Source organism: Phaseolus vulgaris, chromosome 6 (genome assembly GCF_000499845.2).
Source record: "Phaseolus vulgaris cultivar G19833 chromosome 6, P. vulgaris v2.0, whole genome shotgun sequence".
NCBI lineage: Eukaryota > Viridiplantae > Streptophyta > Magnoliopsida > Fabales > Fabaceae > Phaseolus > Phaseolus vulgaris.
The window spans coordinates 29,971,798-29,996,191 of record NC_023754.2 but is presented as its reverse complement, the minus strand read 5'-3'; the positions used below and the strand labels follow the sequence as shown (position 1 = coordinate 29,996,191).

Here is a 24,394-nt window from a genome sequence, read left to right as displayed (position 1 = left end):
TTGATAAAATTATAAGCTCTAGTTTGATTTTAACTTTGACATTTCTTACTTAAAAACTTATACTACTCTTCAAGATAAATGTATTGAACGGTCATACTTAGCTGCAAATGTTTTTAACAAGCCTTTTCACCTCACTCACTCGTCTCAAGGCTGGGGACTCTGTACCGTTTCGGGTTTTGGTTAGTCATATACCAATTAGTCCGACCCGCCAAGTGACTTAAGACCAAGGTCACCATGATTTTTGGGACTATTATTATCCCCACATAATTATGTCAGTATAATAATATTAATTTAGATAAATATATTATGAGAATAAATCTTATTAATGCACGTGATTTTAATATGCAATATTCAAAACTCTTTGAATGCTTTAATTTACTTACTCAATATCCCTTATTATGTTACATAAATGTTACTATTATATTATAGAATACTCTGATTTATATACATGATATTTAGATTTTATGAAAAGTTACCATAATACACACTAATGAATGTCTTGAGGAACCATAATCAATGATACAAACCCACGGATGCTTATTTTTTTATCAACAAAAAATAAAATAAAATAAAAAAGAACATTCCAAGAATGTTACAACTCTTATACTAAAGATAAATTCAAAACAGAACAACAATATCAACCTAAAACAGAAAAAGGTTATTTTTACTATTTTTGCTATTTTTACTGCATGGTTTCTGCAAAATATGTAGGAAATATTATGCAGCAAAAGATGCTAAAACCCATTTGACAACATCCCCTAACCTTACAAACTGGTTTCTTCTTGCGTTTTCCTTCCTTGAGCTCAGTATTCAGCATAGAAAAAATTATCCTTCACATTTGTGGGCCGTGATTGTAGATCCCTAATCAAGCACCATCCCACTCTCTAAACCAAAAACAATAAATAACAGTTATATACTCCTTCATAACAATTATAAATAGAAATCACCAGCAAGAATTCCAACTCAAATTTTATTATTAAATTCACTATATACACATTTTTTTTTCTTACCGATTTGAATGAAGAAGTGTCGGATTGTCATTGAATTTAAAGGAAGACCACTAAAAACTCATTTAAATTCTGATTGATTGTAAATCGGCGAGAACATTTTTAAATAAAATGTCATAGAAATAATAAACTTATCTAAATAATAATTTATAATATTTTACATGTTGTATATATGGTCGAGTGACAATCTATATTTTTTTATAAAATCAAGTTACAACTCTAATATTATTATTTTAATATATTTTATATCATTTAATTATAAATTTATTTTTTATAATATATATTTATATCTAAATTCATAGTATACTCTGATGGTTATCCAAACCTCCTATTATATATACCATGATGGGTTTTGAAGTTACATGGTGAAGAAAGTATAGAAAAGGAATGGGTAGTGAGAAAATTGGTTTGAATTGGAGGAGGGGAAGGAAAAGGAGAAAAAGAAAAAGGAGAAGAATGAAAATGGAAATGGAAGAGAGAAAGAGAGAGAAGGAGGTTGTGCCATTGGATATTGTGATGAATATTTTGAAGAGAGTTCCAGTGAAATCACTAATGCGATTTAAAGAGTGGTTAAATCTACCAACAAACCCTTACTTCATCAAACAGCAGCTGCAACACTCCAACGCATCCACCGCCAACCGCCACCTATCTCCTTCTCCGTCTGCCTCGTCGGACCCCACAACAACCTCATCCACCAATCTCATCTCTCCCACATCGCTTTGCTCGACGTCAAGATCCTCGATTCCTGCAACGGCCTCCTTTGCCTCCGCAACAACACCGTCCTCTCCATCCTCAACCCCGCCACCCATCAAATCAGACCGGTTCCCACCCCAACCGTTATGCCCTTCCACGACGTTGGATTCGGGTTCAGTTCCCTTACCGATGATTACAAGATCGTGCGAATCTCCATGTGCGTCATCTTCAAACAACCTAAGGTTGATCGAGCCGAGGTATATTCGTTAACCTCCGGCTCGTGGAGGGAAATTAACGCCGTCAAGTTGCATAATTTGGGTCTTGTCTCTAGATCAGTAGCCATCACTGGAACTATATTTTGGCTTGCCTCTAGGACTTTCAGTTCCACCCATTATGAATTTGTGGTTTCATTTGACATTGGAAGGGAATTGTTTACACTGATGATTGGTCCTCAGATGCCATCTTCGCCCTCTCCTACCTTCAACAACTACGAGCTTGTGGTTTGCAACGATGAACTGGCCATGTTTTGCAACTGCATTGCTAGGAACTTCGTGTCTTGTTCATTTGATTTGTGGGTGTTGAAAGATTTTAATTGCGATTATGATGATGATAGACGTGATGGTGGTGGAGAGAGTTGGGTGAAGATGTACAGTGTGGGGCCATTTTCCGGCCTTGTGTATCCTTTAAGCCTTTGGAAAGATGAAATTGTGTGCCGGGAACGGTTGAAGGTAGAGAATGGAGGGGATTCTGTTATTGGTTGTTATTGGTCTTTTCAATCCTGTGAGTAAGATACTGAAGCAACTGCAACCTGATAGAGATGAGTTTTGTTATGTGCCCTTCACCTATATTGAAAGTCTTATTCCAGTTTGAAACATTGCTATGGTTCCTCATGTTTATTCACCTCTTTCTAAAATAAAAAACAAGGGAGTAGATTGATTTAAGAAGAAATCCCGTTCATGGATGACAGCATTAATCCTCCTTCGACCCCGTACACCTTGGTTCTTTCATGCATTCGGTATTCAATTTCTGAGCCATCCATTGAGATGAAAACTGAAATCCAAGAAGGACCTACATATATCAACTTCGACACAAAAAGAGGATAATAACCACAACTAATTTCTATTGGATATGCTTTGAGTGAATGATTATAAGTTTTAACTCATGAAATATGATATTGTGCACTATAAGTTTTAATTGTTCAATTTCTAATAACTTTTAGTAAATTCTAATAATAATGTGTGTGTTTTTAATGTTAAGAATAGAACAGGTTACATTAAATAAAGAGCAAAATTTGAATATTAAAAGTAAATTGAAAAAGTGTTTAGTATTAATAAGTTATAAGTTATAAATTAATCATGAGAAACATCTTTCTACTAAAAAAATTAGAACATACTTGTACACTTAAATTTTAATGTCAATTTATATAATTTATAATTATATAATATATAGATTCACATTTCCGTGTAGTGTCAATGGTGAAGCAAATCACAAGCACATGGTTTGTTGTAGGGTTGAGAGGGCGAAGATGGATGGAAAGATACATTTGAATAATATTAGATATTTTATAGGAACTCTCTTCAGCGTTCATCGTATCGTATAATGGTAGAACCTCCTTCTCTCTTTCCCACTTCCATTCTTCTCATTCTCCAATTCAAACAAATTCTCTCTCTACCCTTTCCTTTTCTGCACTTTCTTCACCATTTAACTTCACAACCCATCATCATATATACATGTAAAGAGGTTCTATTAACTGTTGTAAAACTGTGTATATTGCAAAACAAAAACAGAGTGCGTTTTTGCGAAACAGAAAACAGAGAAGCGGTTTTGATTCATGAACCCTAAAACAGTTTTGATTTACAAACATAAAATCCAGGGTTCAGTTTCCTTGTTGCACGATTCACGGAAACCCTCGAGCAAACGTTCCTTCTCTCTTCACTCACGATCTGTGCAAGGGCAAAGCGTGAGACTCGGACCTTCGAAGAATCCGTTCTTCGTGGGAGGTTGTGTAGCCGAGACCTGGAGTAGTGTCGCAGATGACTGCTGGAATGTGGGTTGTGGCCGTTTGGGCTGCGACCATTTTCCATATATAAGCAAGGGTTTCCCTCATTCAGAAATCGCATATCTCTCACACACCTCTTCATCTTCTTCCTCCGATCACCATCTTCTTCCTTTCCCCAATTTCCATTTTTCACTTTCTCTCTCCTCTTTATTTTAATATTATAATATTTCTGGGTTCTATTTGATATTACTTTTTCAAAGAGAAACTTGTTAGTTCTGATCCTTGGAAATTACCGGGAAGTTCCTGTTGTATCCTGGGGGACTTGTGGAATACACCGCGGATAAATCCTTACGGACAGTGATTACTCACGCCTCGGGAAACTATTTTTTTTCGTTTTAAAGCCCATTTAACTACAATCGTAAGGACTTATGGCTGAAAATTCGAACAACAACGACAACACCGCTACGGGAACATCAAATGTTGCTTCTGCAACGCAAACCATTTTTGCGAAACCATTTTCGGACGTCTCCAAAATTGAAGTCTTCACCAGTCAGAACTTCCGACGTTGGCAAGAACGCGTGTCCACCCTATTGGACATGTACGGAGTTGCTCATGCACTTACAACTGCCAAACCCGACTCAACCACGGCTGCGAAACAAGTTGACGACTGGATCCATGCGAATAAGGTATGCCGTCACACTTTACTCAGTGTGTTATCTAACGATCTGTTCGATGTTTATGCTTCTTATAAGAATGCGAAAGATATTTGGGATTCTCTTATCCTCAAATATACTGCCGAAGACATCGTCAGACAAAGGTTCGTAATTGCAAAATACTACCATTGGGAGATGATCGAAGGCAAAGACATCAAAATCCAAATAAACGAATATCACAAGCTGATTGAAGATATCAAAACTGAAAGCATAAAATTGTCAGATGAATTCGTGTCCGAACTCTTGATTGAAAAGCTTCCGCAGTCTTGGACGGATTACAAACAACAACTGAAGCACAGACAGAAACAGATGTCTCTATCAGATTTGATCACCCACATCATCATCGAAGACACAAACAGGAAGGAGTGCGCTGCTGCAAAGGCCAAAGCTTTGTCTGCCAAAGCAAACGTGATAGAAGACAAACCAGCTCCAAAAAGGTACGAGAAAAAATTTGATCACAAAAAGAAACCTAATAACAAATTCTCTCATCCCAGTGGAACTAACCCCACTTTCAAGAAAAAAGGTAATTGCTTTGTCTGTGGAAAGCCAAGCCATCATGCACCTCAGTGCAGACATGGGGCTAAAAACGACTATCCTCCTAAGGCAAATCTAATCGAAGGGGAAGATACTATTGTGACAGTCGTTTCACAAGTAAACCTTGTGACAAATGTGAGCAAATGGGTGGTAGACTCTGGGGCTACCAGACACATCTGTGCAAACAGAAATGTGTTCACCTCCTACACAAGTGTGGGGGATGGAGAAGAACAAGTATATCTCGGTGACTCCAGGACAACTCCTGTCTTAGGAAAAGGAAAAGTTCTTCTGAAGCTCACATCTGGTAAAACTCTAGCTTTGAATGATGTGCTACATGTGCCATCAATTAGAGTTAATTTGGTCTCTGTGGCATTATTAAGCAAAGTTGGGGTTAAAGTGTCATTTGAATCTGACAAGATTGTTATGACAAAAAACAATGTTTTTTTGGGAAAGGGTATTGTGATCAAGGCCTTTTTGTATTAAACATTTATGAAATTATGAATGAATCTAAATCTTCTACTTATATTGTTGACTCGTATGATATATGGCATGCTAGATTAGGACATGTGAATTCTTCGTATGTTATAAATTTGCAACGACTAGGATTAATCAACATGCATGACAAACAAAGTAGTAAATGTGATGTATGCGTAGAATCTAAAATAACGAAGAAAACATGTCACTCTGTAGAACGTCAAACTGAAATTCTTGGTTTAATTCATACCGACCTTGCTGATTGATAGCTGTCGTTTTGCTGTCAAATTAATATGATTCTAGCGTAGACTTGTCTAACACTAGAGAGATGATAGTATAATTGTGGACAAATGTCCCCAAGTCGTCTCCCAACGAATCCAATAGTAAAATCAGTTGATCAGGGTTTAAAATCTATCTGCAGACAATAAAAGTTAGCAATAACAATAAAGATAAAAAGGGGGTTTGAGATAGTTGTGCAGAAAATATAAAAAAAATTAAAATAACAAATAAAAAGCGGTTGATCCCAAGTTCTTCCACCATTGAATTCTTCACAGGTTCTCTAAAGATTAATCTTTTCTCAATCCTCCAATAGAGCTAAACCAGATTGAACATGCGCCGATCTGATTCAACTGAAACTCACCAGTAAAGCATGCGTCTACTGGTTTAATCAATACCCACTTTGTTCCATGCGTATACTCCATGGGAATGCTTACCTCCTCTCCCTTGAATCATGCGCCCAAGAAATTAATTAGAACAATGCGAACTAACTAAGAAACCAAAGTTTAAGATAAGGAAGACTCTCAATCATGCGTTCAAGTACAACCTCTCACAAAAACTAGTTTTCCAGAAGATTAGACAAGAAAAACAACTGTTATAGAGAATTAAAAATCGAAACTTTTATTGAACAAAACCTCAAAACTCAATGGGAAATTACAAAGGAATCAACCAAAAAGGTTTTAGCCTACCATGCGGAGGCAAAACAAAAGAATTACTAAGAAGAAAATAAACTAAGAAAACCCTATGAAGCTCCCTCTTTTCTCCTTGATGCTTGTGTCCTTTTATAGGCTTTTCTGCTCCAAAGATCTTGGGAAAATATTGCAGTTTAGATTTTGTAAACAGTTGTACTTTCCATAATTCTTTTTATTTTGCAGAAGATTTGCTTCCAATTCTGTTTCTGGAATCTTGTAGCTTTTGTTTTTTCTTTCTTCTCCTCAGAATATTTTTTCTGTTTTGGTTCAAGAAGCAACTTGGACTTTTGCATATTTGGCCCATTCACAAAGGTAGATGTTTCCTTTGGATAATTTACTCTAAAAAGACAAAATTAACAATAATAATAGTTAAGGCCCAAATAAACCCAATTATAAGAATATTAATTAAAACAATGTATTTATTTATTATTATAGTCCAATAATCTATGAATAAGGCTAGTGAGTGTGAATAAATATATGTTCATCACTGATTTAAAACAAACCATATCTAGAGGTGGTCAAAATTATTTTGTAACCTTTATAGATGATTTTTCTAGATACACCAAAGTGTATTTAATTAAACATAAGGATGAAGCTTTTGACATATTTTTAACTTATAAAGCGGAAGTAGGAAATCAAATTAATAAGAAAATTAAGAGAATTAGATCAGATAGAGATGGTGAATATGTTTTATTTAATATCTATTGTGTAAAAGAAGGTATTATTCATGAAGTAACCCCACCATATTCACCTGAGTCTAATGGAGTAGCTGAAAGGAAAAATAGGACTCTTAAAGAAATGATGAATGTCATGCTTATTAGTTCTAATGCTCCTGATAATTTATGGGGTGAATCTCTGCTTACTGCGTGTTTTTTACAAAATAGGATACCACATAGGAAAACTGGTAAAACACCCTATGAGTTATGGAAAGGTTATCAACCTAATTTGAAATACTTAAGAGTGTGGGGGAGTTTAGCTAAAGTGATGTTACCTGATCCTAAGAAAAGGAAAATAGGCTCTAAAATATCTGATTGTATGTTCTTAGGATATGCAGAACATAGTGTTGCCTATAGGTTTCTAGTTCTTAATAGTGATATAATTGAACGCAACACTATAGTAGAGACAAAAAACGCTGAGTTCTTTGAACACATCTTTCCTCTAAAGAGTAGTGGTACATCTGAACAACCTATAGATAATGTTAGTGATACCTTGAGTGAGGATGTTAGAAGAAGTAAAAGACAGAGAAAGGAAACATCTTTTGGAGATGACTTTTATACTTATCTAGTTGAGAATGATCTAATAAGTTTTGTAGAAGCTACTAGTGCTCCTGATGCTAAACATTGGGATAAGGCCATTAAAATTGAGCTTGATTCAATAAAGAAAAATAATACGTGGACCTTAGTAGATCTGCCTAAAGGAGCAAAACCCATTGGTTGTAAGTGGATCTTTAAGAAGAAGTACCATCCTGATGGATCCATAGAGAAATATAAGGCAAAATTAGTTGCTAAAGGGTTTACTCAAAAACATAACATAGATTACTTTGATACTTTTGCACCTGTTACTAGGATTTCCTCTATTCGTGTATTGCTAGCCTTAGCATCTATCCATAAGTTAGTAATTCACCAAATGGATGTTAAAACAGCTTTTCTGAATGGTGAATTAGAAGAGGAAATTTATATGACTCAACCTGAAGGATGTGTAGTTCCAGGTCAAAAGGAAAAAGTATGCAAACTTTTAAAATCTTTGTATGGTTTGAAACAAGCACCAAAACAATGGCATGAAAAACTTGATAATGTTTTACTTTGTGAAGGTTTTTCTACCAATGATGCTGATAAATGTGTGTATTCTAGATCTGAAAATGGTGAATATGTCATTACATGTTTGTATGTGGATGACATGCTAATATTTGGTACATGCAATGATATAGTTTTTAAAACAAAATTGTTTCTTGGATCTAAGTTTGAGATGAAAGACATGGGTGAAGCAAGTGTGATTCTAGGAGTTAAAATCATAAGGAAGGGAGATAGTATACTACTATCCCAAGAAAAATACACTGAGAAACTTCTAAAGAAGTTTGGTTACTATGACTTTAAGTTAGTGAGTACCCTTTATGATGCTAACTCTAAATTAAAAAAGAACAGAGGAGAATCTATTTCTCAAACTCAGTATGCCCAGATAATTGGGAGCTTATTGCATTTAATGAGCTTTTCTAGACCAGATATTGCTTATGCAGTAGGTAGATTGAGTAGATACACTCAATGTCCTAGTCAGGATCATTGGGAAGCACTTGCGAGACTCATGAAATACTTGAGAGGTACAATGGATTATGCCATTGAATATAGTGGATTTCCCGCTGTGCTAGAAGGGTACAGTGATGCTAACTGGATTTCTGATTCAGATGAGACAAAATCCACTAGTGGTTATGTATTTACACTTGGGGGTGGTGCAGTTACATGGAGATCAGCCAGACAAACTATTATTGCAAGATCAACAATGGAATCTGAATTTGTTGCTCTAGAAATGGCTGGTAGTGAAGCTGAGTGGTTGAAAAATTTCTTAGCAAACATTCCTTTAGGAATGAAACCAACCCCATCTGTATCAATGCATTGTGATTGCCAATCGGCAATAGCTATAGCTAAAAATAAAAGCTATAATGGAAAGAATAGACATATACAATTAAGACACAATTTGGTGAAACAGCTGTTAAAGAGTGGAACGATTTCTATTGACTATGTCAAGTCAGAACAGAATCTGGCAGATCCTCTGACAAAACCCCTAGGGAGAAAAATGATTTTAGAAACATCGAGGGAAATGAGACTTAAGCCACTTGCAAACAAACAAGTGATGGAAACCCAACCTTTGTGATTGGAGATCCCATGAATAAGGTTCATATGGGTAAAAACAAGTCACTTGTTAGTTCTGCTAGCACTAATATTGATTTTAAATCAATTTTGTCCATTCCTATGGTGTGTGTGAAAGTGCTAGATACTGCATTATCGAGAGGATAAACTTTGTGGTTAAAATTCAGAGGTAAAAGAGTTTTAACGATTTACAAAGTTTTAATGATTTTCATATCCCTTATGGGTGGTATATAATTTGCAGCATACACTTGATGAAATCACCTATATGAGTGTCAAGTGGGGCCGCTTGCATGAGATCTTGGCAAGATCTCTATAGCACTCATGAATACCGGGCACGCGCTTGGCCTAGTAGCGCAACACAGCGATAACAACAAGTAATGTGGGGGTGTATTGTGACTGATAAACCTCTAACACATACTAAGTGTCTTGGTTCATATAGCTCGCTATACCAACTACACTATGTGTTACGTTCATCAATCTAAGACTGGTTCATATAGCTTGCTATACCAGATCTGATGCATTACATCTTAGATGAACCCAAAAATTTATTTTCCTTTTCTCTTTATCTTTTGCAATATGTGGGGGATTGTTGTAAAACTGTGTATATTGCAAAACAAAAACAGAGTGCGTTTTTGCGAAACAGAAAACAGAGAAGCGGTTTTGATTCATGAACCCTAAAACAATTTTGATTTACAAACCTAAAATCCAGGGTTCAGTTTTCTTGTTGCACGATTCACGGAAACCCTCGAGCAAACGTTCCTTCTCTCTTCATGATTAGTTTATAATTTGGAGAGATAAAGTGTACTGTGTGACAGAAAAGGAATGGTAGTGAGAAAATTGGTTTGTATTGGAAAAGGAGAAGAATGAAAATAGAAGAGGAGAAGAGAGAAGGAGGTTCTGTCATTGGACGTTGTGATCAACATCTTGAAGAGAGTTCCGGTGAAATTCCTAATGCGATTCAAATGCATATTGAAAGAGTGGTTAAATCTCTTACAAATAAACCATTTCTTCATCAAACAGCAGCTACAACACTCTACCCGCAACGCTGCTCTTCTCCTCCAACCGCCACCTCTCTTCTTCTCCGTCTACCTTGTCGGACCCCACAACAACCTCATCGACCAATCCCATCTCTCCCACATTGCTTTTCCTGACTCCAAGATCTTCAACTTCTGCAACGACTTCCTCTGCCTCTGCAACAACACCGCCATTTACATCCTTAACTCCGCCACCCATCAAATCAGACAGAGGTTCCCACTCCAACCGTTATGCACGTTGGATTCGGGTTCATCCTTGTTGACGATTACAAGATGGTACAAATCTTCATGCACGTCATCACCCATGACGACCCAATTGTCATTCGCAAAAATGTTAAGGTTGATCGAGCCGAGGTCTATTCATTAACCTCCGGGTCTTACAATTATTGTACGTTATTGTATGATATTGTACGCAATTAATTTAATAATAATGATAGAATGTCATGATTGTTTCAGTTTAAAACATTGCTTCATCGTTTTATTTTGAACTTAAGTTCGAGATATAGCATAGTTGGGATAATAAGTATTGTCGATTTTGAAGACTGGTGTTTTGTACGATTTTGCCTTTTAAAAAGTGTCTCAATAAAGTAAGAGAGAAAGATGTATTTACATAAACAAACACCAATATTCATCTTTGGAATTCTAGTTCCACTCATGTCTTCTTTTGTGATCCATAGTGCATATAGCTACCTTTTGCATTAAATTTCTTTTTCTTTTCCCTCATTTAAATACTTCTATTCTCAAATAAACTGTTTTTCAAATTATTTTGAATATTCAAATTTGTTCTTTATCTAATCTAAAATGTTCTACTCTTAACATTCAAAAAAAACACTCTATTCACTTTTATTGAATGGAAAGAACAAATGACTACCGCCGATAAATTAATTATTCAGATTTCTTCTTTCTTGTGATTGAACCGTGTTAACGAGTAATTCATATATATTTATTACAATAAATATGACACTAAAGAGTAATTCAACTTAATTTTTAATAACTAATCATTTTTTCAAAATAATTATCCATGTTTGTAGGTTTAGTAAAAAAAAATTATTTAAATTCTATCGGAGTTATGCATATATAATTTATTCCTTAAATATTCTTTCTTTTAATTATATTTTTCAAATTGGATATGTAATTTGAATATTTATAATACTCCATCGTATCATTAATTTAAGTAGCTTTTACATGATAACAGACACCAATCATTATTAATTTGATGAATTTATAAATCAATGTAACAAAATTACTTTTATTATGTAATTATTTTAAAATTTTCTTATTATTATTTATTTATAAAAGAAGTAGTACTGTTCGAACCCATATCGTTTTAAAGTATAGATCCAAATTATGATCATAACGAAATGAATAAGAATTAAATTTTTAAAAAATCAACAATTATTTTTAACAGAGTAATATTTTACAATGAAAATTAACCAAAACATCTAGGATTCTCGTTTAAAAAGTCGTATAAAATGACAATTAATAACCTCGTTATTTGATCTTAAGACATATATCCCAAATTACATTAATACACACTGATTTTTAATTCTACTGATTTTATTACATAATACTATAATTTTATTACATATTAATGGAATTATATTGGCAGCTATCTGTGGTCAAGACATTAAAAAAAATACTGTGGCAAGAGGTCTCTAACTTGTATGCAAGATTTACTGAAAAAAGATACTCGTAGTTTGTCATTTTACATAATTTTGTCTTGCTTTAGGTTGTTTCTTTAACTGTTTCTCATGATTTTGAGATGTTATATCTGGTGTAAGAGGAATTCAATATGATGTTAGCACAACTCCTCCCATTACTAATCATATCTATGTAAAATTAGGATTTAAGGTTTATAATACTCCCTCATATCATTATTATAAGTAGCTTTTAACATATTCATCTAGATACCCATCATAATTAATTTGTTGAATTTATAAAATAATGTAACAAAATTACTTTTATTATGTAAGTTTTCTGAAAATCTCATTTATTATTAGTTTATAAAAGAAGTAGTACAACCTAGTCGAAACTGGTAAAGATATGAGATCGAAATTCAATTGACTTTTATATTTACAAGAACAAAAATCATAATCATAATTTTAATAAAGAAAAATAAAATAAAAAAAACCAAATTTAAAATTTTATTAAAACTACAAATTTCATTTAAATTATCTTCAGGGAAGGAAAATTTATATTCTTCCTGGCTCAAATACAACCTAGTTGATAATATTTGAAACATGTTTTTTTTTTTAATATATCTTTGTTACAAACCAGCCTCGGTAAGAAACATTTACCAAGAAACATTTTTTTTTTAAATGATCACGTGCATTTTCGATCAACTACTTTGTATTTTGCATTGCATTGACGTGTTGGCAACGAGTTTTTGTAGTACTACTAAGCAGCTTGTAGATTTTTGTTCTAACTAGTAGTACAAGGTTGTACCTTTCATTCTTAAGACGAGTACTGCAGCGTAGTACGTCTTCATATATCCCATTCAATAAACTCATTACTTTCATTAAACATAATTCAAACATCTATCTTCCATCTTCAGGCTAAGCAAAGACATGGTAGAGGGTTCTACAGGATCGTCCTGAGACCACATGAACCAGATTCAGAAGACAATGATACTTGTTTCTGCTCTCATCTCGTGTGTTCTCAGGTCGCTTCTGTTGAACTTTTCTCTACCACGATACATCATCATGCTTCAACTGTTAAGGTAGATCTCATTTGTTTCTTCTAAAGAGGAGAGAGCGTTAATTATGAAAATTAAATATATATATATATATACATATATATGAGATATTGTAATTAATTTAGGAATATAGTTCAAAACAAAACTAGATAAAAGGAGTAGGGGAGAATATTATCTTATGTAAAGGAAAGAAGATGTTCGGATAATGGAATAGACAAGGGGAACAACTCCAACACATGACAACAACGGGAGTGATTCCAACTCATTTTACACTATATCCATTATATTTTATATTCTTACGGACTTGAGCTTCGAAGTATTTTCTGGAGGCAGAGAAAAAAAAAATATTATTGATTCACTCAAACTTTGTATAGGCAAAGAAATTAGAGGGTGTTCTTGCCAAGGAAGGTGAATCTCCACTAGGCCAGTTTAGCCAGAAACCCGTTAACTTTTAGGCAAGTTGTTGTTCTCCCTTTTCTGATTATACAAATTATTTTTATGCTAAATCTTCTTCCTCCTTCTTTCTGTACCTGATATGTTTCTAGTTTTTTTTTCAACATTAAACACTATCTGGCCTTTTAAGTCAATTGAAGAGGGTCAGATTTTGTACTTGATGCTTACGCTATATCTTGAGAGATCGGTTTTTATTCACTATTACGCTCCTATGCATGACACCACATCCTCCTAACCTTAGAAAAATGCATGAAACTAAATATAAGCCCATTATTATAATGAGTGATCTTATCCGCAATTGATATTTGATCTACTTGTACCATGCAATCGTGTTCTAAAGACTTAGAAGCCTACCACTATAAATCCTTTCTCCCCTTGCATGGACAATTCATTCTTTAATTCACCAAATTGTTTGGTCTCCCTCGTCTTCTTGGTACCATGATGGATCATTTCCAACACTTGATTCTGTTTTTCGTTGTCTGATTTTAGTGTCGCAAATTATTGCTGTAGTTTTCATTATCTGCTGTTTAACTAACTCTAGCTTTCTAGCTGCTTCAAGCATGGATTTCTCAATTCATAAGATGTTCTTAAGTCAATAAAGATCTTTGATCATCTGCATTATCTAAATTGGACAAACTAGTTAGAGATAACTTTTGAACTTTCTCCATCAAGTAGCTGCCTTTTATCACTTCTGCAAGCTGAACTGCTGAATGCACGAACTGCTTCTTTCAAAACCCTTTTAAGCATCCGACAAGCCATGCAAACAAAGAAAAAAGGTAATCACTTTGTTGAAATGTGAAATTCCAATACCTTATCTACCAAAATTTAAACAAAAGAATTGCTATAAAAACATAATAAAGAAACTAAGTGTGCAGAAGTCTTGAGCTGTGAAGAAGAAAAAAATAATCCCAAACCAAAATGAAGAACAAAAGATTTTTGAAACTCAGTGTGTGACTTCATGCCAGCATAAGGCAGAAGCAACACTAACGGAAACCAATCAGAAAACTATCTGCACTAAAAGCAAATTACAGAAGCCCTAGAAAGTATCTGCACTGGCATTAATAAGCAAATATATAGGGCACAAAAGAAAAATACATCCTAAGTACCCCCACAGAACAATTAAACCAGATATTGAACTTCAACCACAAACCTAGCATAATAAAGAGGATAATATAGAATTGCTACCTACCTTCTTCATACACCGTATCTTCCTTAGTTTCAATCTGTAAGGTCATGAACCGGGTCCGATTATAAGTCATTTGTGGCTCGGTTGCCGATTCATGAATCTCATATAACAAGAGCAGTATGAGTTATGGGATCTCAATCAAATCAGCATCAACTACTCAATTAAGGCAGAATTGTAATGATAAGTGGAAGAGTTAAGATTTGCTCCATATATACCAGATAATACCCTATAGAAAGATCATTTAATACATATTGGTAAAAAGTATACTTATCCTTGACTACTTTGAATGTTCTAAGTTAGAGGCCATCTACACTCTTTTCTTGAACACAATCATATCAAGGACTTTCTTAAGAAGGTTAGCATTTAACATCTATGTATGTGTATCTATGTATGTGTATGTGTAATAAAATGGAAAATTCTGATAATGGTACGAGAGGGGAGGAGTTAGCCTTACCTGAAAGGTAAAGAAACTTGCACGTCTGATAGCAGAGAAAACAGAGAAAGGGAAATTGGAGAAGAGAATTATTTTATTTATTATGATAAAAAAAATGTGTGAATATGAATACAAAATTAACAGCACAGTCCATTATATCATAATATAATCGGTTATAACAGAGTATGTCTTATTTTCACGTAAACCTTAAAAGCTCTTAGAAAAATTTAAGAGGAAATAGGTTTAATAAGATACTGTACAATATACAACAGTAACAGACTTAGATTACAGAAGTTGTTGATCATATTGAACTCGTCTCTTCTACATACATATATTACAACTCATAAATTGCATCTCCTTAATACCATACCATTCATTTCAAAATGCTTCTTAGCACATCACGGCTTAATACAACAATTTATGTAGGTTAGCATCTTCCTTTTTCCCTGCATCATAATAAAAAGTTAAAACTCCTACCATCAAATCTAAAGCAATGAACAGAAACAGAGAAAATTGCTTCACCATGACCCCAGGATCTTCATGAGTATGAGTTTGACCATGACCTCGACCATGACCATGACCATGACCATGAGCTCTACCATGGTTGGAATTGGAAAAAACCCCTTCATTCCCAACAATTACAGGTTTAATTTCAGTTATATTGGTTTTCTGATGTTTTTTGTTTGCACGAGCTTGGGTGAAGACCATTGAATAGTCAGTATCTCCTGGTGCTCTTTGGTCCCACCCTCCAAATTGAGGCACAGACATCACAGGAGTATTCTGCACAACACAACAATAATAACATTACTTAAAGATTTCTTATTTTCATATTTTTTAATCGACAAACAATAAATTAAATAAAAAGAAACACAACCGTTCAACCCTTATAAAAAAAAATGTTAAACAACTTCTATAAGAATCCTACAATAACGATAAATTTAGACAAGTGTTTGTGAACAGGTATCAATGCTACGCTTTTGAGCACTTTAGAATGAGAAAAACACCTTTCAAACCTTGTTTTTTAACTAAACCCATAACTGTATTGAACTAGTGAAAAGAGTTGATTATGCAATAATTCATTGATGAATATAATGCAGTTCATTACCTCCTTTTGTTCCATGGCTAAATGGAGAGCGAGGGACCAACAAAACTGAGCTAAGACTGCTAAACGCCTTTTCAAAATAGAAGGTGAAGAGGTATGGAGATGTTGAACTAATGGGGTATTTCAAGGATCACAAATTAGGGTAAAAATACACATTTTTGTTATGCTTAGTGCTATAAATATCTACCTTCAAACAGAGCATGAATGGAATTAACGTTTTTTCTTTATATGAAATCTTGTGATTAGAGTAAAAGTAGGACAAATAAACATGCTTCTCCATCCACTATTCTCTTCTGTTACATATTTATGCAACTTACAACGTTATGATGTCCAATTATGACGAAATTAAACTATTATTCTATTAAAAATGCAAAATTAACTAATTAGTTAAGCTAATTTTGGTAGCTGCCTTAAAAATTTGTTATTGTATAATGACAAATTACATAGTTTTTATTTTTTTTAAATGATTAAATGACAATTGTTCCTGCTAGGGAGATGGGACCTAGAGAACTGTTGAAGTCTTCTTCTCCTTCCTTCGGTCGGGCAGGTGGCTGGGTGATAAACTGGGATCCTTCTCTTCCTTCTGCTTATCCTTCGGCACTCGGGACTCGGTCGTCGGGTGAACACCGGATGGTGGGGGTACCTGCGAAGGCACTCCGACGCTCAAGTCAGTAAAGCGGGTGGTTAGCTCTCAGGTAGGTGAACAGTAATAATGACATACCTTACTCCTTGGAATGCGCGCTATTTATATTATTCTAATGGGCCTACCTTGTTGGGCCCGTTTATCGAGGTAGATACCGCTTAGGGTTGCATTACCTACTTCTTGATGATGGATTAGCTTTACTGATCTTGGTTTGAGTGTTAATTGTAACAGGGTTTGGCCATCGGCCAAGTTCTCGTGGTGTGGGTCGGCCATCAGCCAAATTCTTGTGGTCTCGGTCGTCTTAGTTAAGTCTTCTAAGGTCTCGACCTTTCGGACAGTCGGCCAAGTCTTCCAAGGTCTCGGCCTGTCGGCCAAGTCTCCTAAGGTCTCGGCCTTTCGGACTGTCGGCCAAGTCTTCCAAGGTCTCAGCCTGTCGGCCTGCCGGCCAAGTCTTCTAAGGTCTCGGCCTTTCGGACTGTCGGCCAAGTCTTCTAAGATCTCAGCCAGATTCCCCTGGTCTCGGTCAGTTTGACTGGGCATCGGGCAGCCAGGCGGGTCCCGGCCTCGCCCCGTACCGATACAACAACCAAATATATTTATGAAATAATATGTTGATACATAATAGTTTTTGAAGTATAACAAAAATGTATTGTGATATAAATGGTTGAATGGTCTTTTGGGCATTTTTGTCTTTTAATCCATTTTTATAATATTCAAATTAAAAATTAATACCATAAAATAAGTTTCTTCTATCAAGTTTTTTTATATAGATGATTCTATTATTAAAGCTATTTTACTAACTAACTTAACATATGTTACTATACTCAATAAAGCCAATACCATACAATACGAAGATATGTATCATTCTAAAATGTAAGATATCATAATATATATATATATATATATTATAAATTAACAATAAAAATTGATGTCATAAGTATGTTTCAGTTCTTTTAGAAAAATATGTTTCTCAATATTAATTCAATTTATTTTTTATTTTTATAATTATAATAAAATTTTACACTATAAATTTAAGTTTTTAAATAATTAATATATTTTTATTTTTAAAATTAGTTAGATACTGTAGTATTTTAAGTATTATATGAGTGTTAATATCCCATACAAACACAAAACACTTTTTGTGGGTCTCATACATAAAATCCTCACAAAAGAACAACCTAAGAAGAGTTTTTCCACGTGGCAACTAAGTAATAACCCACGTTGTTGTTGGCCGAGACAGCGACGCAGTTGTTTTCTGAAATACAAAAGATGAGGTCGAAGAAATGAAGGGAGAAGCATTTAATTTGAGTGCTGAATGAAACACAAAACAGAGTATCCAAATAGCGTAGCCATGGGATTCACTTCTCAACTCCTTCGTCTCCTCTCTCTCACTCTCACCTTCTTCATCGCCCTTTCACAATCGAACCAGGTCTCTCTTCTCCGTTGACTTTCACTCTACTCATTCACCCTTCTGCATTTTTCAACTTTCCAAATTCAATTATTTGTGTGATTACTACTTGGGTGTCATTATTACTATAGCACCGAACCCTTTTCGTTTTCGGGTTTTAATGATTCATTGATTTAGTTTTGTGATGCTGGAGCTGGAGTTCCGTCATCGAAGCTCTTGATCAAGGGAGGTACCGTTGTCAATGCTCACCACCAACAGGTTGCCGATGTTTATGTCGAAGATGGCATCATCGTTGCCGTCAAACCCTTTATTACGGTATATTTTCTCAATCTACTTAACGTTTCTACTTTTTGTGTGAAGTGTTAAGCCTCTACTAGCACCTTGTGTGTTTCAGTTACTTTCTGTTTTCCAGTGTGTGATTGATTCCACTGGCAGGTTGGAGATGAGGTGACTGTGATAGATGCCACTGGCAAGTTTGTCATGCCAGGTTGGTCCTTAAACTTTTGATCTTACACCAACACTATAATTCGCCACCAGTTAGTGTCTACACTAAGGTAAAGAAATCAGGTCCTGCTGGAATGAAATCTGGGAAGGATACAATATGTCTAGCTAGTTTCTTGCATCTACTTCAGAGTATTGTATAAAACAATATTTTGGTCTTTAGTTCGGCACTTTTTGCACTGTTGGTTGGTTCTGATACCATAGGAAGTTGGAATTCAATGCATGGTAGTTAGCTTAGCTCTATTAAATTAGAAACTCCCTCCCTCTTCCCAATTGGTGGAATTCCTACTCATGCCCTTCACTGTTACTATTATTGCTATTATTACTATTATTGCTGTTGTTATCTTTTACCTGAGATACCAGGAATATGTCTTTTTGTTAACTGGCAGGGGGAATTGACCCTCACACCCACCTAGAGTTTGAGTTTATGGGTACGGAAACTGTAGATGATTTCTTCAGTGGTCAGGCTGCAGCATTGGCTGGTGGGACAACAATGCACATTGACTTTGTTATACCACATAAAGGAAGTTTAACAGCTGGTTTTGAAGCCTATGAAAAGAAGGCGAAGAAATCTTGCATGGATTATGGTTTCCATATGGCTGTTACCAAATGGGATGAAACTGTGTCAAGAGAAATGGAAGTCATGGTCAAGGAGAAAGGTCATAGTTCATTTCCAGTTGTATTTTTATAATTTGCCTGATTATGTGGCAAAAACCCTTTGCTTCAGTGTCGAGGAATTTATTTCAAGTAGTGCATCTATGTTTTGTAATTGTAGGTATCAACTCTTTTAAGTTTTTCATGGCTTACAAAGGGGCTCTTATGATCAATGATGAGCTTCTTCTGGAAGGATTTAAAAAGTGCAAGTCTCTTGGAGCCTTAGCTATGGTCCATGCAGAAAATGGAGATGGTGTGTACGAAGGGCAGAAAAAAATGATAGAACTTGGAATAACTGGTCCTGAGGGGCATGCTCTTTCAAGGCCTGCAGTGGTAAATTCTTATATTTGTTCTTTTATAACAGAATATGGAATGAAAATATTGGCCAACTATGGTTTCTGTTCATCTTCATGGTCATCTTACGAACCTATTGCCTATGTTAACATGACTTTCACTCTTCATATCTAAAATTTCCTTTCTCATCTTAGTATGCTTCCTGCGTAGCACATGTACCTGAGCCATATTAACTGTTTTTAGCTTCTGTTGTAAAAAATTTGCTTGCTTGTGAGCATCCTAGTTTGGCATTTATTTTGTTCAGTTTCATCTATTTTTATGAACCACACCTAGTAGATATGTTATCAGATTGAATACTGATATGTTTTCCTATACAGAGTGATTCTTGTAATGTCTAAATATACGTCTCTGATATTATTTCCTATTTGACTTTGATATATATACCTATGTAGTTGGAAGGAGAGGCGACTGCTCGAGCTATTCGCTTAGCTGATTTTGTGAACACTCCTTTATATGTGGTTCATGTAATGAGCATTGATGCAATGGAAGAAATTGCAAGGGCCCGTAAATCAGGTTCTTAATTTTAATCCTAATAGAGTTATGGATAATTTCCATTAATCTGTTCCAAAGTCACAGTGCATGCTTCATCCAAGAGAAAGTAGACAATTAACAACACACAGACAAAAAAAACTTTTTGCAGAAAAAACATAACTTTTGAACAACAATATTCTATTATATTTAAAAAATAATGCAAAAAAATGGAATTGTACTTGAATTTACTGACAGTCAGAAATAGGCTAACCTGAGAACAGTTTGTAATTTCACTCTCGTCCTACTCTGTAATATTGTATTATCTCTGTTATGAATGTAGAAACCAAGAGCGACCCTAAAGCTCTTAAACTGAATGGAAGTTTGAAACTTGATTCCGATAGCTGTCTTTGATGTGATCTTTTTACGGGGATACTGTTTAGCTTCCGATTTCTTATGTACACATTTTCTGTGTTTTGTATTCAAGAGATGAACTTCACAAGGAAGATTCCATTTCTGATTTGTAGGGAGATTGGCTTGCTGATTTTTTTTTATTTCTTGTGTTGTTTCATTGTTTTGCACTCTTCTGATTTAGATTATTACTTATCCTCTTCCCAAGAAAGGGTTAATTTATCTTATCCCTTCCCTCGTTTCATTCTATCCTGAAAAAGGAGGAAAAGAGTTTCCCAAGCCTAATTTCGTACTGATAAGTGATAAGACTAAGAGTCTTGGTTATGTGATTGAAAGGATATAAGATTTAAGGGAAACACATTAAAAAAGTGAATTGGATTCAAGATCCCTTTGATTTTAGTTGATTCATGTGTTTCAATTGTAGCAATTTTTACTTCAGCTCATAAAAAGAGTCCAGCAGCCATTATGTAAGAGTGCCTCAAAACTTTTAAGCTTTCTATTCTACTCAATGCAAGATTCATAACATTGCCACCTACTTTAAGAGTTTATGTTCACAACAACAACTCTGTTTGTTTGTGCTTAAAAAATGTGTTTGTAAAAAAACAGAAGTAGAAAAAAAAAACATGGCCTCTATAAATAAAATCATTTTTTTTTGTTTTTTTTTTCTGCTTGTGCTTTTTCAAACAAAAAGACCCATTTTTTGGTACATTGACCCACTCTTAGTGCAAGCCCAATTGTACCACATTGAGTTTTTTATTCTTAATGTGGGATTCATAGCAGTGCCATTTTAATTTTTATTGATGACTAATTTTAGTGATCTACCTTCCTTGTTTGGTACTACAGAACATGCTATTAGTTTATCTTTTTTCCACCATGACATTTTTGTTCCACTAACTGCTTTTGTGTTGCAGGTCAAAGGGTAATTGGAGAGCCTGTTGCCTCTGGGTTAGTCCTTCATGAATCTTGGCTTTGGCATCCCGACTTTGAGACTGCTGCAAAGTAAGTGCCTGTACCTGTTCCTTTGTTTTTTGTTGTATTCTCTTACTGTCTTCAGTTTTAAGAACATAAGCTGTATTCATTCTTGTGTTTCAGGTATGTGATGAGTCCCCCTATTAGGAAGCAAGGACATGATAAAGCCCTTCAAGCTGCCCTTTCAACAGGAGTTTTGCAGGTTTCACATTATGATTTAGGCTAAGGTTCAATAATTAGTAAAGGTTTGAGTTTGAGGAATTAATTAGGATAGTCTCAACCATGAAATGTACACTCTGCACTCTTCATTGTTTCTGAACTCTGTATTATCTAATACCCTGAGGTAGGTTTACTCTTTTTCCTAGACTGATTATTTAACCAAGGGTACTTTTTACAACTTTGCAGCTGGTAGGGACTGATCACTGTGCCTTTAACTCCACCCAGAAAGCTCTTGGAATTGATGACTTCAGGAAAATTCCTAATGGTGTTAATGGTAATCACACGATGGATGGCCCTAGATATTTCTACCTAAACACATCCTAGTTGGTTTTGAAATATTTCCTTACTGGTTTTCTTTGCAAATTAATTTGTGTAGGTATTGAAGAAAGGATGCATGTGGTATGGGATACCATGGTGGTAAGATAATTAATAATCAGTGTAGCCTTTCATTTCTTTTAGATTAGGAAGAAATGGGGGAGAGGATAATATTTTAACTAGGATTTATTGTTAAATATCTCACAGGAATCCGGCCAAATATCTGTCACTGACTATGTCCGGTTGACAAGCACTGAATGGTATATTTTCTGTTAATGAAAGTAAAAAATTAGCTCAGTTCTTATACTACAAGGAGAATTCAGAGTATTTAATTATTTTTATTTTGATGAATGGTATATTTTATTTAATTAAGATGCCAAAATCTTACTGTTTTTTTTATTTCTACAATCATTTTAGTGCTAGAATCTTCAATATATATCCAAGGAAAGGAGCTATTCTTCCAGGATCAGATGCAGATATTATCATCCTCAATCCAAATTCAAGCTTTGAGATAACTGCTAAGTCCCACCATTCCAGACTGGACACAAATGTGTATGAGGGAAGGAGAGGAAAGGTACTGGTTTAACTATATTATGATCCATCAAAGGATTGAAATTTATTAACTACGTGGTGACGGCACGAGTACTGCACAAATCTCCTTCTGGTTTAATATGGATTTTTCACACATATCTGTTTAGTTCTTTCTAGATTTTTGGTACAATTTAACGGACTTTCACTTCAGGTAGGTGCCTGTTTTATTTTATTCAATTCAAGGAACTTCATTTATGTTGCTATATTGAGTTTGATTTAGGTAAGGCACTTTGGTTTGGCATGTGGTACATCAGTTCAGTTAATGGATAACATTAGACAGCTAGAATTAATTGCTGCATTAGGAAGATTGTATTTATTCATAATTTTATAATTTGCTGTCATGTTCTGTGTGCTATCAATGATAACACTCGTTACTTGAACTGTTCATGCCGTGTTCTTTTTCCTTGTTAGTGTCCTACAGGTCCATTCAACATGTGTATGGTGCAATAATTGAAGCCTTATCATGTAATATCAATGTGAAAAACTTTTTTTTTTCCAGGGGAAAGTTGAAGTGACTATTGCAGGAGGAAGAGTTGTTTGGGAAAATAATGAACTGAAGGTTGCTCCTGGAACTGGGAGATATATAAAATTGCCACCCTTTAGCTATCTGTTTGATGGAATTGACAAAAGGGATGGTTTTATTCTAAATTCCCTTCAAGCTCCTGTGAAGCGAGCCAAATCCAGCTCTTAAAAGTTTTTTATACCCTTTTAGTCAGGATGGGGGACAAAGACTTACGTTGATCTAGTTTTTTGCTCAAATAAAGTAAAATGTGGGAAAACATCACATGTATATTTGTCATGCTTCGTGTTACCCTTTCCACTCATGTAATGTACATTGCTTACTCTCTGTAGATCCATTACTGAATAAGAGGCCATAGTTCAATAATAAGAACTACTCAGATTATGGTTTCTGCTGTTCACATTTAACAAGTCCATTAACATGTCATTGGCTTCAAAATGAAGGAGCATATATGGCATCATAAGTTTTCTTTTCTTTCTAGCTCTATCTTCTATGTAGAATTCAAGCTAAGAATTAGCTCCTTAGAGGAGAGGGATCTTGGGAATATCGTGTTGCAATTACTATACATATTAAGGTCTTTATTATTTCTACTTTTCAAGATATCTTAACACCTTATATAATTAAATGTAATATATTAAATTAATCTACCCACTTTACATTCATTTTCATAATTTTTGGTAAAAAATATTCATCAAATTTTAGCCAGAGTTGTTTGTGAGGAGAATAATATTCCAATGCTCATTAGTTGCCAATACAACTAAGGAATTGAAACATTTTACACTGATTTTAACAATATATATAGACAACAAATTATAATTCAAAAGTTAAATTTAACATTTTTACAAATTATAATTTAGTGTTAGTTTATTTATTAATACTGTTAAACTTCATAATAATGATGGTGTCTTCTAAAAGCGACAAAAAGGCGACACGTTCTGACCTGACCACCATTGGCCTATTATATATATGTATTTATTTATTTATTTAAATGCTCATTAAATAATTAATGTTTCTAATTAAATAAATTAAGAGAAATATTATTTTTACTTGATCAATTATAATTAATGATTAAAATTTAACTTATAAATCTTAATAATTTGAATTACAACATTGTTAATTTATTTTTATTTGTTTTAAAAAAAGGTTAGCCATTTCCATATCGTGTCTAACCTAATACCTAACCCTTTAT

At 34.5% G+C, this 24,394-nt stretch overlaps 3 protein-coding genes across 3 annotated transcripts; 2 read left to right on the top strand and 1 right to left on the bottom strand.

Moving 5' to 3' along the window:
• Positions 1-1,376: 1,376 nt before the first annotated feature.
• Positions 1,377-2,661, top strand: LOC137832775 (F-box/kelch-repeat protein At3g06240-like). The gene has a single exon (XM_068641115.1). It carries the CDS (start codon positions 1,847-1,849, stop codon positions 2,486-2,488), a length of 642 nt encoding a protein of 213 aa, XP_068497216.1. The 5' UTR covers positions 1,377-1,846; the 3' UTR covers positions 2,489-2,661.
• A 12,615-nt stretch (positions 2,662-15,276) lies between these two features.
• On the bottom strand, positions 15,277-16,275 carry LOC137832771 (uncharacterized). The gene is made up of 3 exons (XM_068641108.1): positions 16,156-16,275; positions 15,573-15,830; positions 15,277-15,496 (listed from the first exon to the last, which is right to left on the bottom strand). Exons 1-3 carry the CDS (start codon positions 16,168-16,170, stop codon positions 15,449-15,451), a joined length of 321 nt encoding a protein of 106 aa, XP_068497209.1. The 5' UTR covers positions 16,171-16,275; the 3' UTR covers positions 15,277-15,448.
• A 1,639-nt stretch (positions 16,276-17,914) lies between these two features.
• On the top strand, positions 17,915-23,594 carry LOC137832769 (dihydropyrimidinase-like). The gene is made up of 13 exons (XM_068641106.1): positions 17,915-18,224; positions 18,381-18,518; positions 18,639-18,690; positions 19,094-19,363; positions 19,480-19,691; positions 20,105-20,225; positions 21,503-21,590; positions 21,684-21,762; positions 21,966-22,053; positions 22,156-22,196; positions 22,302-22,354; positions 22,512-22,668; positions 23,185-23,594. The coding sequence occupies exons 1-13, from the start codon at positions 18,111-18,113 to the stop codon at positions 23,374-23,376; spliced, it is 1,605 nt and encodes a 534-aa protein (XP_068497207.1). The 5' UTR covers positions 17,915-18,110; the 3' UTR covers positions 23,377-23,594.
• Positions 23,595-24,394: the final 800 nt, after the last annotated feature.

Coding starts and splice junctions, on each gene's coding strand:
- LOC137832775 (XM_068641115.1), top strand. CDS start 1,847: ATGCCCTTCCACGACGTTGGATTCGGGTTCAGTTCCCTTACCGATGAT.
- LOC137832769 (XM_068641106.1), top strand. CDS start 18,111: ATGAAACACAAAACAGAGTATCCAAATAGCGTAGCCATGGGATTCACT. Junction 21,591..21,683: donor GACTTTGAGACTGCTGCAAA/GTAAGTGCCTGT, acceptor CTTGTGTTTCAG/GTATGTGATGAGTCCCCCTA. Junction 21,763..21,965: donor TTTCAACAGGAGTTTTGCAG/GTTTCACATTAT, acceptor ACAACTTTGCAG/CTGGTAGGGACTGATCACTG.
- LOC137832771 (XM_068641108.1), bottom strand. Junction 15,497..15,572: donor ATGAAGATCCTGGGGTCATG/GTGAAGCAATTT, acceptor ATTATGATGCAG/GGAAAAAGGAAGATGCTAAC.